Source organism: Oncorhynchus clarkii, chromosome 2 (assembly GCF_045791955.1).
Source record: "Oncorhynchus clarkii lewisi isolate Uvic-CL-2024 chromosome 2, UVic_Ocla_1.0, whole genome shotgun sequence".
NCBI classification, from domain to species: Eukaryota; Metazoa; Chordata; class Actinopteri; order Salmoniformes; family Salmonidae; genus Oncorhynchus; species Oncorhynchus clarkii.
The window spans coordinates 85,360,090-85,378,203 of NC_092148.1; the positions used below are offsets into that span (position 1 = coordinate 85,360,090).

Genomic DNA, 18,114 nt, shown 5'->3' on the forward strand with positions numbered 1-18,114 from the left:
GTGACTGACATAACAAGAGGAAAACTGCTAATGGACAACCAAAATTCAAAACGGCACCTTTTGTATTCTACTAGTCTAACTTTCAACAGTAATTGAGACCCCGACTGAGTTTCAGAGAAGATGTAAACACCTTCAGATTTAATGACAAGAATTGACCTCCTGAGTCTTTCTCTACATTGTTTTGTTTGACATTGATATCATGCAATACACACAGGGTTTGATCAAACCTACTGTAGGACATTTCATTTACAAACAGCATATTTCTATTGTACAGGTAATACATCTGTCCCACAGTGCCAGAACCATCTCAAATAAAAAGGAAATACATACTGTAAACAGTAATCACAATAATTAGAAAATAGGCACTACTTGTGGTTTAGATTTTTAGAAAAAGTGCCTTCTGGATGACTTTTAAAGTGGTAAGACCACAGTGATGCCAAGATCATACTTGTTGAAATATTTTCCTTATACAGTAATTCCACCATACAATTTTGGCCAAACATTGTTTCCAAGTTACAGTAGGAGTAAGTGTTAATACATAGGGCTTTTTTGTCTGTAGATTGTCATTTTCAAGGGTCACCCGGATAGAATTCCACACATAGAATGTGATAGAGCGTGATTGAATTAGGTAGGAAACAATGTTATTAGGATACCATCCTTAACTTACACCTGCTTACCCACCGATATACATTGATTCTTCAATAACAGACTACTATTTTTATATTTCTTAATTGAAATTACATTCCTTTCAATACAGTAAAAAAATAAGAGTTAATTCACCTTTTTGGTATTGGCAGATAGATGACAAGCCCTAGTCAGAGTTCATTTTCACATAGTTAATTGGTGAGAATGCACTGACGGACTGCATTTAATTTAAAGCCTGTTATGATGTGATGGACTATTAGTCCATAAATAAACTTTCCAACATATATACTAACTGAATCTGAAATCAAACAGTGTGACACTAAAAACAGTCCAGGGACACGTAGACAGATTGAAATCACTGTCACTGTCTTCCTCCGTACAGAGACGAGGTTTCCAGGTGACTTGATAGTGATCTCATATCATTTGGAATAGCTCATAAAGCCACAAACATATTCTATCTTGATATTGAGTGTGATCTGTAACTACTTGTTGGTTTCTCTGCACTGTAGTACCTGTTCTCACATTTGGCTGCACACTTTACAGTTAACAGTACTGTACTTTTGGCCAATAACCTTTGTGAGGAAGATACATGTAGGCTCTTTTGGATGGGACCGGTAATGCTTTAGCTTGGGTATTTCTGTAGACATGTTTGTTCTGTAGAAACATGGCAGTGAGTAGAAAGCTGCACCAAGTAGATTGTGTTGCAGATCAGTATTACTAAATGGTTATTTACTGGCATATTGTAAAGATTTATTTTAGGAGTCGGCCAAAGCGTTACCATTCAATGCAGTTTAAAATCCACCATGCAAGTTGTTTCATCATAACACAATATTGGAGAAATATACTATTGAGAGAACGCTATTCAATGAAGATGTCCTCTGTTGGGCAGGAGTAGCCCACAGTTTCCTTGTAGTACAGTTGGAAGGCTTTCCTATATGTATAGGAACAACAAAGAGGAGTTAGGTAAAAATAGTCAGTAGTAATTTGTTAATAGAAAAATGTGTAATATAAACAGTGTGATGTACATGTTCATTAGCATATGTGGATAGTAAGAAGGGGTGGCAGAGAGAAAGGATGAGAGATTACCCGACAGACTCAGCTAGGGGCATCATGGAGTCGTCTGACATGAATACATGACAAGCAAACCGCTGATGATCAGGATGTTTAGTGATGAATCCAAAATACCTGGATGGGAGAGAGCAATGGGAGAGACACGATGCAATATGCTCCAGATACAGTGTCTAGAGTTGAGAAGCAACTCTCAATTGCTCGTCTTTGTATCCTTGAGTTACAGCTTTTTAAACACCCATATTTCTTTATGCAATGAATCTGCTTTCATACAGTATTCAAAAATCTTTAAGTTGAATTACTTCCTTAGTTTAGCATGTGTCATGATAGTTCATTTACTCACTTGTTATGTTTTGGGTGACAGCCGCAAAAGGAGATGTTCTTAAGCTGAAAAAAGTGAAAGCACTTATCCCCCTGTGAAAATATACATAGAGATTAGAGATAGTTACCGTCAGTTCCTGCACTAGAGTGTGATGTCAGAGACGGTACAGTTCTAGAATTAGAACAAGTACTCATAGAATGTAGCCTACTCATTCTATTTTTATGGGCACAGTGGCTATGGGCCTGAGTGAATGCATCATACTAGCATGGAAGCCCATCTGTTTCTGCTCATGTTTGACATGGCAATTCAATCATCAGAAACAGACTGACACGCAGGCCATACTAGTAAAAACACAACCTAATATTAGGCTGAGACTCTATGGTCTGTGTCTGAGAGCTTGTTCATACAGTAAACCTGTCCAAAAGGGCACACTGCCGGTGCACCACGAGTGAGGAGGATTAAAAAGTCTTAAAACTGAGTGGTCTTTATGCAAGAGTGTGGTATGTAACTGGCTACCACAGTATCCCAAACATCCTCACGAGGGCAGTGTCCACCCTGCTAACAGACTGCTGCTTCCACTAAAGACTGGCAGTGTCCACCCCACTAACAGACTGCTGTTTCCATTAAAGATTGGCAGTGTCCACCCCACTAACAGACTGCTGCTTCCACTAAAGATTGGCAGTGTCCACCTTATTAACAGACTGCTGCTTCCACTAAAGATTGGCAGTGTCCACCTTACTAACATACTGCTGCTTCCACTAAAGATTGGCAGTGTCCACCTTACTAACATACTGCTGCTTCCACTAAAGATTGGCAGTGTCCACCCTACTAACAGACTGGCAGTGTCCACCTTACTAACATACTGCTGCTTCCACTAAAGATTGGCAGTGTCCACCTTACTAACATACTGCTGATTCCACTAAAGATTGGCAGTGTACACCCTACTAACAGACTGGCAGTGTCCACCTTACTAACAGACTGCTGCTTCCACAAAAGATTGGCAGTGTCCACCTTACTAACAGACTGCTGCTTCCACTAAAGATTGGCAGTGTCCACCTTACTAACATACTGCTGCTTCCACTAAAGACTGGCAGTGTCCACCCAACTAACAGACTGGCAGTGTCCACCCTGCTAACATACTGCTGCTTCCACTAAAGACTGGCAGTGTCCACCCTGGTAACATACTGCTGCTTCCACTAAAGATTGGCAGTGTCCACCCTACTAACAGACTGCTGCTTCCACTAAAGATTGGCAGTGTCCACCCTGCTAACAGACTGGCAGTTTCCATCTTGCAAACATACTGCTGCTTCCACTAAAGACTAGACACTGTCGGTCTTTAGTGGAAGCAGCAGTCTGTTAGCAGGGTGGGACACTGCCAGTCTGTTAGCAGGGTGTACACTGGCAGTGTCCCACCCTGCTAACAGACTGCTGCTTCCACTAAAGACCGACAGTGTCCACCCCACTAACAGACTGGAAGTCTTCACCATGCTAACAGACTGGCAGTGGCCACCCTGCTAACAGGCTGGAAGTCTTCACCATGCTAACAGACTGGCAGTGGCCACCCTGCTAACAGACTGGAAGTCTTCACCATGCTAACAGACTGGCAGTGCCCACCCTGCTAACAGACTGGACGTATTCACCATGCTAACAGACTGGCAGTGCCCACCCTGCTACCAGACTGGACGTCTTCACCCTGCTAACAGACTGGCAGTGTCCACCCTGCTAACAGACTGGCAGTGCCCACCCTGCTAACAGACTGGCAGTGCCCATCCTGCTAACAGACTGGCAGTGCCCAGTTACACCGTAGCTTCCACAGAAACACTCCAGAATTGTACTTTGCAACATGACTAATATATGTATGACTCGTGGGATTGATTAACTACAAAAGTCTGACTACAAAATTCCATCCCACAACATGTAGGGGTGGCAGGTAACCTAGTGGTAGAGTGTTGGGTCAGTAACCAAAAGGTTACAAGATCAAATCCCCGAGCTAAACCCACTGTTCCTAGGCAGTCATTGTAAATAAGAATTTGTTCTTAACTCACTTGCCTAGTTAAATAAAGGTTAAATAAATAAATAAATATCTAGCTAATCCAAATGAAACATGCGTCTTGAACACTGATGCATAAACCAATAACAATGAAGCACTGTGAACACGCATTGATGTTAGCAGTCATGGAATAAGGGCATTTTAGGGTTTAAGAGAAGACATACTCTTTCCGAGGTCCTGCATTCATCTTGCACTATGATCTTCACCCCCTTCATGTTGATCTCCAGAACACATGTAGAGGGAGGCTGCATGGTCATCCGCCGGTTGGTAGCAATCTGTTGACAGAAACAGGACCAACATAGTCAGATTCAAATACGGTGTTTACTTGGCTGTAAGTACACTTAGCTTCCAGATCACATTCCTCCTGTATTATTCCAAATAAGGACTGTGAAAGGAGGGTTTAGATACTCTACCTTTTGCATAGCAGCACAAAGCACATCGTTGCCTTTGTGGTACGGTACGTTAACAGAGCCTAGGAACTTCACACGGAATCTGTCAACCCAGTCATCTTTGTCATCTAATTGATATAAGAGGAGAGAACGGTTTGATTTACAGTTAGGAGCATTACATACTGATATTAATAGCAGTGAAAAGCTGAATTATTTGGGTAAGACAAGGGCAAAGACAAAGTTCAATAACATTCAATGGTGGTCCACACAGATTTAATTTCATCAGCACAGTATACAGTAGAGGTTCATTCAAAGCCAAGTAATACTATTTAAAGATCCTATCCTGTTCGTGCTCTTGTGCCAAAACGCCAACTCCAACTGGCAAACATGTTTGGCATGACAGTGAGTGGCAAGGAGTTGGCAAGAGAGCATGAACAGACTGGCACCCAGGCTAATTTATTTCAGGCATTTTTTAGAATGCCCTTACTGATCCTATAACCAAACATTGATGCCCAAAGTGTATTGATGGCATTACCTTTGCTATGTTCAGAGCCAGTATAATGGATGAAATAAACCATATTTGATACCTTTGCTTTGTTCCTGTGTGACCTTGGCAGCGTAGTAGGCAGGGAAGATGCCGCTGGCCCCAGTCCTCATGTTGTAGGCCTTACACCACAGGTCATCAGCCTGAGCCTCCATCAGTAGGGGGTCATCCACCTCTAGCTCCAGCTCATCGTCATGGCGAGGGACAAACCTGTCAATCACACAGACAGCATGGTTAATCAATAAATCAATCAAATGTATTTAGAAAGTCAGTTTTACCAGTTGTCACAAAGTTCTTTACAGTAACCCAGCCTACACCCAAAGAGCAAGCAGGAGCACAGTGGGAAGGAAACCCACTCCATAGTGGATGCAAATTAAACACTGCGAGCATGGAATATCTTGCTAACGAGGTAGTGATTACATGAGGACACTAGCTAAATGTGAGACCATTATGATGTTGTGTTTGATGTTTATCCATGTAATGAATCTTTAATGCGTTTGTCAGCTCGTGAAGGAGGACCCTGTGTAAGATTGCTTTATGCATTCATATATATGTAGAACCCATGTACAGAGCATTTGGAAAGTTTTCAGACCCCTTCCTTTTCCCCCACATTTTGTTACGTTACAACCTTATTCTAAAATGGATTAAAGAAAACATGTTCCACATCAATCTACACACAATTCCCCATAATGCCAAAGTGAAAACAGGTTTTTAGAAATAAAATAAAAAATACTTTATTTACACAAGTATTCAGACCCTTTGCTAAGAGACTCGAAATTGAGCTCATCCTGTTTCCATTGATCATCCTGTTCTACAACTTGAATGGAGTCCACATGTGGTAAATTAAAATGATTGGACATGATTTGGAAAGGCACACACCTGTCTATATAAGGTCCCAAAGTTGACAGTGCATGTCAGAGCAAAAACTGATGTTTTTCAGTGGCAGGGACTGGGAGATTGGTCAGGTTCGAGGGAAAGATGAATGGAGCAAAGTACAGAGAGATCCTTGATGAAAACCTGCTCTAGAGTGCGCAGGACCTCAGACTGGGGCAAAGGTTCACCTTCCAACAGGACAACGACCCTAAGCACACAGCCAAGACAACGCAGGAGTGGCTTCAGGACAAGTCTCAATGTCCTTGAATGGCCCAGCCAGAGCCCGGACTTGAACCTGATCAAACATTTCTGGAGAGACCAGAAAATAGCTTGAGAGGATCTGCAGAGAAGAATGGGAGAAACTCCCCAAATACAAGACTCAAGGCTGTAATCGCTGCCAAAGTTGCTGCAACAAAGTACTGAGTAAAGGGTCTGAATACATACACTACCGTTCAAAAGTTTGGGGTCACTTATAAATGTCCTCGTTTTTGAAAGAAAAGCTAAAAATGTTGTCCATTAAAATAACATCAAACTGATCAGAAATACAATGTAGACATTGTTAATGTTGTAAATTACTATTGTAGCTGGAAACGGCTGATTTTTAATGGAATATCTACCCACGTTTACAGAGGCCATAATCAGCAACCATCACTCCTGTGTTCTAATGGCATGTTGTGCTAGCTCATCCAAGTTTAGCATTTTAAAAGGCTAATTGATAATTATAAAACCCTTTTGCAATTATGTTAGCACAGCTGAAAACTGTTGTCCTGATTAAAGAAGCAATAAAACTGTCCTTCTTTAGACTCGTTGAGTATCTGGAGCATCAGCATTTGTGGGTTCGATTACAGACTCAAAATGGACAGAAACAAAGACCTTTCTTCTGAAACCCGTCAGTCTATTATTGTTCTGAGAAATGAAGGCTATTCCATGCGAGAAATTGCCAAGAAACTGAATATCTCGTACAACGCTGTGTACTACTTCCGTCACAGAACAGCGCAAACTGGCTCTAACCAGAATAGAAAGAGAAGTGGGAGGCCCCGGTGCACAACTGAGCAGAGGACAAGTACATTAGAGTTTCTAGTTTGAGAAACAGACGCCTCACAAGTCCTCAACTGGCAGCTTCATTAATTAGTACCCGCAAAACACCAGTCTCAACGTCAGCAGTGAAGAGGCGACTCCGGGATGCTGGCCTTCTCGCCAGAGTTGCAAAGAAAAAGCCATATCTCAGACTGGCCAATAAAAATAAAATATAAAGATGGACAAAATAACACAGACACTGGACAGAGGAACATTGGAAAACAGTGTTATGTACAGACAAATAAAAGTTTGAGGTTTCGGATCACAAAGAAGAACATTCGTGAGACGCAGAAAAATGAAAAGATGCTGGAGGAGTGCTTGACGCCATCTGTCAGCATGGTGGAGACAACGTGATGGTCTGGGGGTGCATTGGTGATGGTAAATAGAGAGATTTGTACAGGGTAAAAGGGATCTTGAAGAAGGAAGGCTATCACTCCATTTTGCAACGCCATGCCATACCCTGTGGACGGTGCTTAATTGTAGCCAATTTCCTCCTACAACAGGACAATGACCCAAAGCGCAGCTCGAAACTCTGCAAGAACTATTTAGGGAAGAGGCAGTCTGCTGGTATTCTGTCTATAATGGAGTGGCCAGCACAGTCACCGGATCTCAACCCTATTGAGCTGTTGTGGGAGCAGCTTGATCGTATGGTAAGAAGTTCCCATTAAGCCCAAGCCAAATCAACTTGTGGGAGGTGCTTCAGGAAGCGTGAGGTGAAATCTCTTCAGATTACCTCAACAAATTGACAACTACAATACCAAAGTTCTGCAAGGCTGTAATTGCTGCACATGGAGGATTCTTTGACGAAAGCAAAGTTTGAAGGACACAATTATTATTTCAGTTAAAAATCATTATTTATAACCTTGTCAACAACTTGACTATATTTCCTATTCATTTTGCAACTCATTTCATGTATGTTTTCATGAAAAACAAGGACATTTCTAAGTGACCCCAAACTTTTGAACGATAGTATATGTAAATATGATATGAATTTTTACATTTTTAACATTTGTAAAAATGTTTAAAACCTGTTTTTGCTTTGTCATTATGGGGTATTGTGTGTAGATTGACGAGGGGGAAAAAACAATTTAATCAATTTTAGAATAAAATGGAAAGCAACTAAATGTGGAAAAAGTCAAGGGGTCTGAATACTTTCCAGAATGCACTGTATAATGGCTTATTCATGAAGGTATTGTACAGAGTAACCCCAAACAATGTCTCACCTGAACACAGCTCTGTGGCTCTGCTCTTGCTCTATCCCGTCTAACACACAGGAGAACAGGCCAAAGGACTCTGCACCTGGAGGACACAAGGCAGGAGAGGAGCTTCACGGCACTATCACATTAGTAGTGTCCAAACATCTTGATACAGGAGTGACTTTGGTCTTTTTATCATGTTGACTCTGGTCATTCTTTAACCTTTGTAGTTCCTGTGTGGTAGTGGTAATCTTAGCACTCTTCCTTCACAAATATGGTTTCAATGTAATTGCAATACAACTGAGAAACAGCATAACCTTAAGCCAGGTCTCCTTCGAAAAAAGGTTATTCATCCCAAGAGACTTCCTGGTTCAATAAAGGTTTAAAAATAAAATGTTAAAAAAGGATGGCAGCAGCCGGTCACAGAACTCACCGGAAGAGTGTAAACGTCCGTTCACAAACACATTGAGGAACTTGCGTGTTCGAGGTCCCCCGCCAACACCTGCCTCAGAGGATGAAGAAGCCCTGGACAGGCGGGATGACTTTCTCCTTTCTCTTTTCAGCTCGCTGTGATCCACCTCATAGTCCTCCTCGTTGGCTGACTCATACACCGTCTCTGTGTCGCTGTCCTCACTGTAGCTATGGTAGCACTGCTTCAAGCTCACCAGTTCTAGCTGGGCGTGCTCGTCCACCACTAGGGTGTACTTGACAGAGTCATAAGACAGGCCATCAGCCTCGGAGCTCTGAGTGTGTGCAGTTCGCAGAGCCCCCGACCCCCCCTTAGATCTAGACTTAGAGCCCCTGTCCCACATCCCCCTGTCCCGGTCCCCTCCCTCACTGACGGATGGCCTAAGGCACGAGGAGGAGGAGCGTGGAGGAGGTGCAGAGGGGTGCAGGTAGACCTCGTCCTCCTCGCTGATGGAGGGGTTTGTTCGGTCAGGGAGGGTGGTGTTTGTGTATGCTGGGGGTCCCTCTGCATCAGAGCTGATAGACATGCGATTGCCCTCACTGCTCTGAGACAGGAAGGGACGGTCAGTGTCACAGTCAGTGTCAGGGTTCTTCTGGTGTACCGGGGTCAGGTAGATCTCCTCGGTGGCCTCTGGCTGGCGCTCCTCCTCCTGGCTGCACCCCCGAACCTGACCTCGCCCAGGTCCTCCTCCTCGCCCACTGCTACCATCCCTATTCTTATCCCCCTCCACAGCCGTGTCTCTCATGCTGCCAGCTTTGGGTTTTGCTGCTGTAACCTGGTTGTGTGGAGCAGCAGAGGGCTTCTTATTCCGCTGTTTGGCGTCTCGCTGTCGGCCTCGTGTTTCTGTAACTCCGTGTGAGATGAACGTGGAGTAGTCCTTGTTGTGTGCCTTGACTGCCTGCTCTTTCCCTCTGTTTGGTGGTGGTTTGGCCACAGAGCCGTCACCGTTGTGCTGCTGGACAGCCTCGTCATTCACCTGCTCATTAGTGGGATCCCCTTTAACACAAACGAGGCACGCAACAACAACAACACAAACAAAATATTATTCATTTGTCACCAAACTTTACAGTGAAGGATTATTAAGGGCTACAGTAATAATAAGATCCATTCTGCATACTGTATAGAGTTTCATAATGAGAGCCATTGGTGGGTTTTGAATCTGTCATACAGAAATATGAGAATATTGAGAAGCCGCTGGGCTTACATGTTCTATTTCTTGCGCATTTTAAGGATTATGACTGTGATGAGTGTTCAAGTCATGGTCTAGGCCCAGTCATCTTATGAAGGAATGAGCGGATTAGAGTATAATGAAATACTGCCGCATTGGCTACAATATGTGCAATTACTCTGTGCTCATTGACATGAAATAAAACATGTCTAGACAAATATCATACTTAATACTTTCACTTCTGCAAAATCAAACTTTGTTGCTTTGTTTAAAGTTGATGTTGGTATTATTCTAAAAACAGGTACTGTCTACCAGTACATGGTTATGCTTTAAACCGGTGGATATCCCATTCTCACCTGTTATATGGGGGGAGGAGGAGTTTGAGTTTGATACATTCTCCTTCCACGTGTCCTTCTTTCCAAACGAATTGTTGTTAATAGTGTCCTTGTCCTACAATGATATTACAGACAGAGAGAGAGAGAGGGAGAGAGAAGGGGGGGAGAGAGGGAGAGAGAAGGGGGAGAGAGAGAGAGAAGGGGGAGAGAGAGAAGAGGAAGAGAAAGAGAGAAGGGGGAGAGAGATACATTTTAATTTGATAAACATTACATAAAAATCAAACTTGATTTTCCACATGCGCCGAATATAACAAGTGCAGACTTTACCGTGAAATTCTCACTTACAAGCCCTTAACCAACAGTGCAGTTCAAGAAGAAGAAAATATTTACCAAGTAGGCAAAAAAAAAGTTATAATAAAAAGTAACAATAAGAATAACGAGGCTATATACAGGGGTCACCGGTACCGAGTCAGTGTGCGGAGGTATAGGCCAGTTGAGGGAATCTGTACATGTAGGTGGGGGCGAAGTGAATATGCATAGGTAACAAACAAACAGCGAGTAGCAGCAGTGTACAAGAGGGAGGGGGGGGGGGGTAAATGTAAATTGTCCGGTGATGATTTTTATGAATTGTTCAGCAGTCTAATGGCTTGGGGGTAGAAGCTGTCGAGGAGCCTTTTGGTCCTAGACTTGGTGCACCGGTACTGCTTGCCATGCGGTAGCAGAGAAAACAGTCTATAACTTGGGTGACTCGAGTCTCAGACAATTTTATGAGCTTTCCTCTGACACCGCCTATTATATAGGTCCTGGATGGCGGGAAGCTTGGCCCCAGTGATGTACTGGGCCGTTCGCACTACCCTCTGTAGCGCCTTATGGTCAGATGCCGAGCAGTTGTCATACCAGGCGGTGATGCAACCGGTCAGGATGTTCTCGATGGTGCAGCTGTAGAACCTTTTGAAGATCTGGGGGCCCATGCAAAATCTTCTCAGTCTCCTGAGGGAGAAAAGGTTTTGTCGTGCCCTCTTTACGACAGTCTTGGTGTGTTTGGACCATGATAGTTCATTGGTGATGTGGACATCAAGGAACTTGAAACTCTCGACCCACTCCACTACAGCCCCGTCGATGTTAATGGGGGCCTGTTCGGCCCGTCTTTTCCCGTAGTTCACAAACAGCTCCTTTGTCTTGATCACATTGAGGCAGAGGGTGTTGTCCTGGCACCACACTGCCAGTTTCTGACCTCCTCCCTATATGCCATCTCATCATTGTCGGTGATCAGGCCTACCACTGTTGTGTAGTCAGCAAACTTAATGATGGTGTTGGGGTCGTGTTTGGCCACGCAGTCGTGGGTGAACAGGGAATACAGGAGGGGACTAAGTACACACCCCTGAGGGGCCCCAGTGTTAAGGATCAGAGTCCTTAGCTTATTGATGAGCTTCATGGCACTTTGGTGTTGAACGCTGAGCTGTAGTGGCTGAACAGCATTCTCACATAGCTAGAGCTTTTGTGCAGGTGAGAAGGGGGGGTGTGGAGTGTGGGAGGATGCTGTTGATGTGAGCCATGACCAGCCTTTCAAAGCACTTCATGGCTACCGATGTGAGTGCCACGGGGCAGTAATAATTTAGGCAGGTTACCTTTGCTTCCTTGGGCACAGGGAACTATGGTAGTCTGCTTGAAACATGTCGGTATTACAGACTTGTCAGGGAGAGGTTGAAAATGTCAGTGAAGACACTTGACAGTTGGTCCGCGCATGCTTTGAGTGCACGTCCTGGTAATCCGTCTGGCCCCGCAGCTTGGTGAATATTGACCTGTTTAAAGGTTTTGTTCACATTGACTACCGAGAGCATTATCACACAGTCATCCAGAACAGCTGGTGCTGTTCTGGATGACTGTGTGATAATGCTCTCGGTAATGCTCTTCAGTGTTGCTTGCCTCGAAGCGAGCATAAAAGGCATTTAGCTCGTCTGGTAGGCTTGCGTCACTGGGCATCTCGTCTGGGTTTCCCTTTGTAGTCCATAATAGTTTTCAAGCCCTGCCACATCCGATGAGTGTCAGAGCCGGTGTAGTAGGATTCAATCTTAATCCTGTATTGATGCTTTGCTTGTTTGATGGTTCGTCTGAGGGCATAGCGGGATTTCTTATAAGCATCCGGATTAGTCTCCCGCTCCTTGAAAGCATCAGCTCTAGCCTTTAGCTCGATGCGGATGTTGCCTGTAATCCATGGCTTCTGGTTGGGATATGTACGTACAGTCACTGTGGGGACGAAGTCATCGATGCACTTATTTATGAATCCGATGACTGAGGTGGTATATTCCTCAATGCCATTGGATGAATCCCGGGACATAATCCAGTGATAGAATTGTGGTTAGATTTGCCAAATGGAGGGCGGGGGAGAGCTTTGTATACATCTCTGTGTGTGGAGTAAAGGTGGTCTCAGATTTTTTTTCACCTGGTTGCACTGATTTAAGTTTGCCTGCATTAAAGTCCCTGGCCACTAGGAGCGCCGCTTCTGGGTGAGCATTTTCTTCTTTGCTTATGGCCTTATAGAGTTAGTTGAGAGAGGTCTTAGTGCCAGCTTCGCTTTGTGGTGGTAAATAGACAGCTACTAATAATACAGATGAGGACTCTCTTGGTAGATAGTGTCGTCGACAGCTTATCATAAGGTACTCTACCTCAGGCGAGCATTACCTCAAGACTTCTTTAATATTAGACATTGCGCACCGGCTGTTATTGACAAAAAGACACACACCCACACCCCTCGGTTTACCAGAGGTAGCGTCTCTGTTCTGCACGTTAGCAAGGGGAATGTGTGTACAGTGCACACACACACAAAAGGAGTGGTTGTTAGAACGCCCGAGTGTTGTTTTGTTTTGTATTATTACCAGAGAGCCAGCCCCATCCAGCCCAGTCCACAGCTATTTAAGCCAAGCAGCACTACGATCAATGACTGTCTCAGTTTCCAATCACATATACCCAGCCCTAGCCTCAGTTACAGCTTCCTGCAGCCAAATGAAGAACCAGATCCACCTAAATCTAAACCCATCTAAATATATGGCTCTGGCGAGACTAACCAAGCCCTGATGACATCACACACGCCAACACAATCAGATCCGTCTGCCAGGAAGATGAATCAGGAATGAACCAGTGAAGAGGAGGAAGTCAAGGCTCCTACACTAACACAGCTCACTGTCTGTCATAGAGACCATTCACAGTGATGGTGCTGACTCACTGTGGTAATGCAGCTGCTGCTGACGGGCACTGGCACGGTTACCATGGTTACCCTGCCCCAGAACCGGAGGAAAGAGAGAGTGTGTATGTGTTTCTTTGGTGTGTGTGTGTGTGCTGATAGAACAGTTTGATGTTGAAATGTTCGTCGTGACGAATTGGTTATATTTATGAAATAAAGGAGAGTCATTTTAGAGTTTATGAAATCCACCGGGTATCAAACTCAATACTTACTGTGTGGGCCCTCTGGTAGCTAACAAGTCTTCACGTCTCCAGTAAGGTTACGCATCATTTGAGCCTAGCTTTACAAACCACCCCCGGAAGACTTCGCCCTCCTTCCTCCTGTCCACAGCAACCCCAGCAGCTGATAACCATCCACTGTGTAATCTGAGTCATGGCACCGACAGGTTAGCCCACGCTACAACCTAGACATATTTCCTCTGAGAGATACAGGTCTTTTGAGATCTTGAACAAATCACCTGGCACAGTTAAGAGTGGAATCTCTATAGTTTCAAGTTGAATTAGTCGTATGTACGGGATACATGTGGGATACAACGTCCAACAATATGCTTATTCGCAGGTTCCTTCACGACAATGCGAAATCAATAAGAAATAATACAAGATAAGAATACGAACATAAAGTAAATGCCTCAGTAGAATAGAATACATATTTTAGCATTAACATAAAACAGAAAGACACAATTTATAGCCCAAAATGTACACATGTTTTAGGGAAGGGGAGGTGTTTAATTTGTGCAGTATTTAGCATAATAAGAGTCTGATAGCAGCCCTATCTCAAGGGACTGGGTGACATATTGGCTGGGAGTCCCTCTCTCTAGTCTAAACAAACGCTAAATCCTCCAATGTACTTGAACACATTATAAACCTGACTGGGTGTGGCATATAGACACTTAATCTGGAGGGGGATCTGAAAACAGGCAGTACCAACATTCAGATAACAGATCTGGGACCAGGCTAAGTGCAGCCTTGCTACAGCAGAAACATATCTGGGACCAGAGCAAGCAGTCTGAATCAAGCTTTCACTGTCTATTCCACAGTTCTTGAGATTAGCTCCTTAATGAAGTGTCTCTGTCTGTACCAGGCTATCACTCTGACAGAGTAAGAGTGAGACTTAAAACATGGTAAACCTAATCCTAATCCTCCTCCTAACCCCAACACAGGGTGAGATCACGACTCACCAGCAGCAGCAGGACTCAGGAGTAGAGTTCAGGACGTGCCACACACAGAGACGTGACCAGGACTGACAGGGACAGAATTAAGGATTACACTGCCTGAGGAACAGCATCCACACAGGCATCCCTCTATCTTCCTCATGGACCATGTTGCCATGGGTTCAAATACAATTTGAAATCTTTCAAATATGTTTAGCATTTGCTTTAGTCTGCCTAGAGTGCCATAGGAGCGGTGTTTCATGTTTTGGGACTATGCTATTGGTCCATTAAACCAGGCAAGGGTAAACAAGCACAGCTGAAGTATTTTAAGGATTTCAAGTGCTATTTGAACCCAGTTCTGCCACACACACACACACACACACACACACACACACACACACACACACACACACACACACACACACACACACACACACACACACACACACACACACACACACACACACACACACACACACACACACGACCTCTCTCCATCCTCCCTAGAGGTGGAAGTGATGTTAGGTTATCTGAAGGAACCCTGACAGTGAATACTGGAGCAGGTTATTATCCTACATCTGGTCATACACCTTATCCTGCTCTTTCCTGATCTTCTGTGAATTTCAACACATACTCAGAAAGACATTGTGCTCATCATGGATGTCCTTGTGAAATATATTTTCTGAACTTTTTCTTTACCATTTTAACAACTGGTGATAACTGGTTTCTGGTTTATACTGGTTTATAACTGGTAGCCTACAGGATAGCACTCTGGCAAGAGGTGTATTCTGAGGGGAAGATCAAAGATCTTCAACAGATCAACAAGATGCAAGGGATGAAAGCTGATCATCATTCCTTTACCCCTTCTACATAGGACTATCATTGTAAACGGCCCTATCCTTGGACTGACACTGACGGACTCTGACCTGTCCTTTTCTATCGTTATCACTGGTGAGCACACCCTTACTTCCCTGTCTGTCGCCATTCAGCTGACAGACTCACAGAAGGACAGTTCTATTTTCAGACAGCAAAGACCAAGGACAGGAGCGTATGCTACATACACAGTGGTAAACCCTGGCTCTGTCAAATGGAGGGCGAAAAAGCCCATTCAGTATCACATGATTGAACGTTCCCTCTACTGTAACAACGCCTTGATTGAGAACCACAAGAGTTGCAGCATTATGATATCCAAATACACGGTGGCAAAGCATGAGAATTTATCATCCTTTTAATTCAAGGACATTAAGTTACAATGCAGACATTTACATGACAGGTCTGTATATCGGTGCCTGGGGAACTGCCTTCGATACAGATCCCATTCTATCTGATCTCCCATGAAGGATTTAAACCAAACAGATGATCTGGACTCACAGAGGAGAAAATTAGCAGAATCTCTACTGTATATTGATGCTCGGACGCTACCAGCTTCTACAATTCCCCTATACAGATCCTATCCTGTCAAATCTCATCGTTCAAACAGACATAATATGATCTATGATCTGCCCTCTACTGTTTGGATACACATCTTAACATATTCTGTATCTAATCCAACATTATTTTAACCAAACAGACGATCTGATGATCTGTGTCCTCACAGGGTAGAAATAAACAGCCCCCACCTGAGTCCTGGGAGGCTGAGGCTGTGGAAACAGTGCTAGGGTGGTTGGTCTCTTGGGCCTGTACGTATCCATAGTGACCCGATGTTCCGCAGATTCTGATTCTATGACATTAGGCTGTTTCTGTCTGACAGGCGTTAAAACAATGGCCCTTCTCTCTTCCTGGTTGAGCCTGTGGTCGTCTTGGAAACCATGGATCAGGCCCCAGTGCTCCTGTTCCTCTTGGATATCCTCCTCAGCATCGATCAGCTCCAAGTGGATCATCTCCGCCTGCAATTCCCTAAACCCCCGCCCGTCTGTCTTCCCCGCCTCGCTACTGGCTGGCCACGTCACATGGTCCTGGGAAGATCCAGACAGCAGCAGCGTTGCAGCAGCGTTGCAGCAGAGAGAGAGAGAGAATGATTCAGTGAGGAGGAGAGCAGAGGGAGGGGGAGAGAGCAGAGACGGAGCCAGCCAATCGGGGCTCGGCAATGACATCAGCAGAGTCTGTGGCTCTTTCTCTCTCATGCTCACTGTAATGTTATTCTAATCCAATCATACTGTAGCAGGATAAACCTCCCTGAAAACAAACACAGGCAGGGCAGGGCTGGGCTATTGTTTTGTTCTGTGAGGAATACAACAGCACTGTGTAACACCCTGACTGTCTTTACACTGATGTCAAATCTAATGATAATTCTGAATCATTTCATTAACCACACAATATTAAGATGTACACAAACCTAACTGAGGCTACATCAATGCCATCCTAAAACTCCTACAACCCCCCCAAAGCGAATGCCTGGTCTGAGGACTCCATTTGACTGATATTAAAATGACAGTTCTCCCTAGCAGCTAGTGTTGTAGAATCTCTGCATGGCTAAAAGGCTGAAGGCCAGGCTGTAATGACGTGTCATATGTTAGATCGACTTAGCTCTGGACTACATGTGTATCAGGACTATCCCCGGCTGCAATCATTCATCTGATAAGTGACTTTGGCCTACTCTGGACTTTGCTCCGTTTCTTCTATCGCTGCAGCTACTCTCATTCTCACAGTCACAAAATAAAATCACACGATGGGAGCAACATTTATCTCAACGCTCTATAACGAATATTCATATTATGAAAAGTAGACTGCAGCAGAGTCAAGTCAAACAGAGTGCATTGTGGTAGAATGGAGGACGGTGGGAGTTAATGGAGGGAAGCAGGTGCAGAGGAGCTTGAGGCTGCGTGTACCAGAACTGAGTTCAAATATTATCTGTGTTTGAATGAGCTTGCCTGGCATAATAGACCAATATAAGTCGAAAAACTGCAAACCCAGCCCAATTGACAACTTGAAACAGTATTTGAACCCAGGTCTGGTGTGTGTACATGTAGTTTATCTTACTTGTGAGTCAAGGTTGTCATAGTTGAGGCTTGCTCCAGCCTCGTCAGTGATCTCTGTGGCCTGGGAGAGATCCTCGTCTTCAAACTCCTCCAGGCTGATGTCATGAGTCAGCCTGGACACACACACACATTGTGTCACAAATCAATGCGAGGGGAGAACACACAACACGTCACACACATCAATCAAAGGGTAATCACAGGCGTGTCTGTCTGCAGATTAGTTATACTTTCATTTTATAATGGCAGTCATACTAAGGTACTGCTAGATTATACTTCTAGTCTACATGCCGGGTGGACTACCAGGAGAACTACCAGGAGAACTACCAGGTGGACTACCAGGTGAACTACCAGGTGGACTACCAGGAGAACTACCAGGTGGACTACCAGGTGAACTACCAGGAGGACTACCAGGTGGACTACCAGGAGAACTACCATCTGTGACGATATCAAAATGCTCTAATAAACCCTAGAACACATTCAAATTGTTGTAAAGAAAGAAAGAGAGAGAGAGAGAGAGAGAAAGAGAGACAGAGACAAAGAAGAGAGAAAGAGACAGAGACAAAGAAAGAGAGATAGACAGAGAAAGAGAGCGAGAGAGACAGACTAGTA

General features: G+C 44.2%; 1 protein-coding gene across 1 annotated transcript; it reads right to left on the reverse strand.

Annotated features, from left to right (window-relative positions):
* Positions 1-105: 105 nt before the first annotated feature.
* Positions 106-17,611, reverse strand: LOC139383002 (C-Jun-amino-terminal kinase-interacting protein 1-like). Its single transcript, XM_071127295.1, has 11 exons — positions 17,507-17,611; positions 16,147-16,482; positions 10,158-10,251; positions 8,598-9,629; positions 8,192-8,267; positions 5,062-5,228; positions 4,499-4,602; positions 4,250-4,360; positions 2,057-2,127; positions 1,732-1,830; positions 106-1,576 (listed from the first exon to the last, which is right to left on the reverse strand). The coding sequence occupies exons 2-11, from the start codon at positions 16,405-16,407 to the stop codon at positions 1,504-1,506; spliced, it is 2,088 nt and encodes a 695-aa protein (XP_070983396.1). The 5' UTR covers positions 16,408-16,482; positions 17,507-17,611; the 3' UTR covers positions 106-1,503.
* Positions 17,612-18,114: the final 503 nt, after the last annotated feature.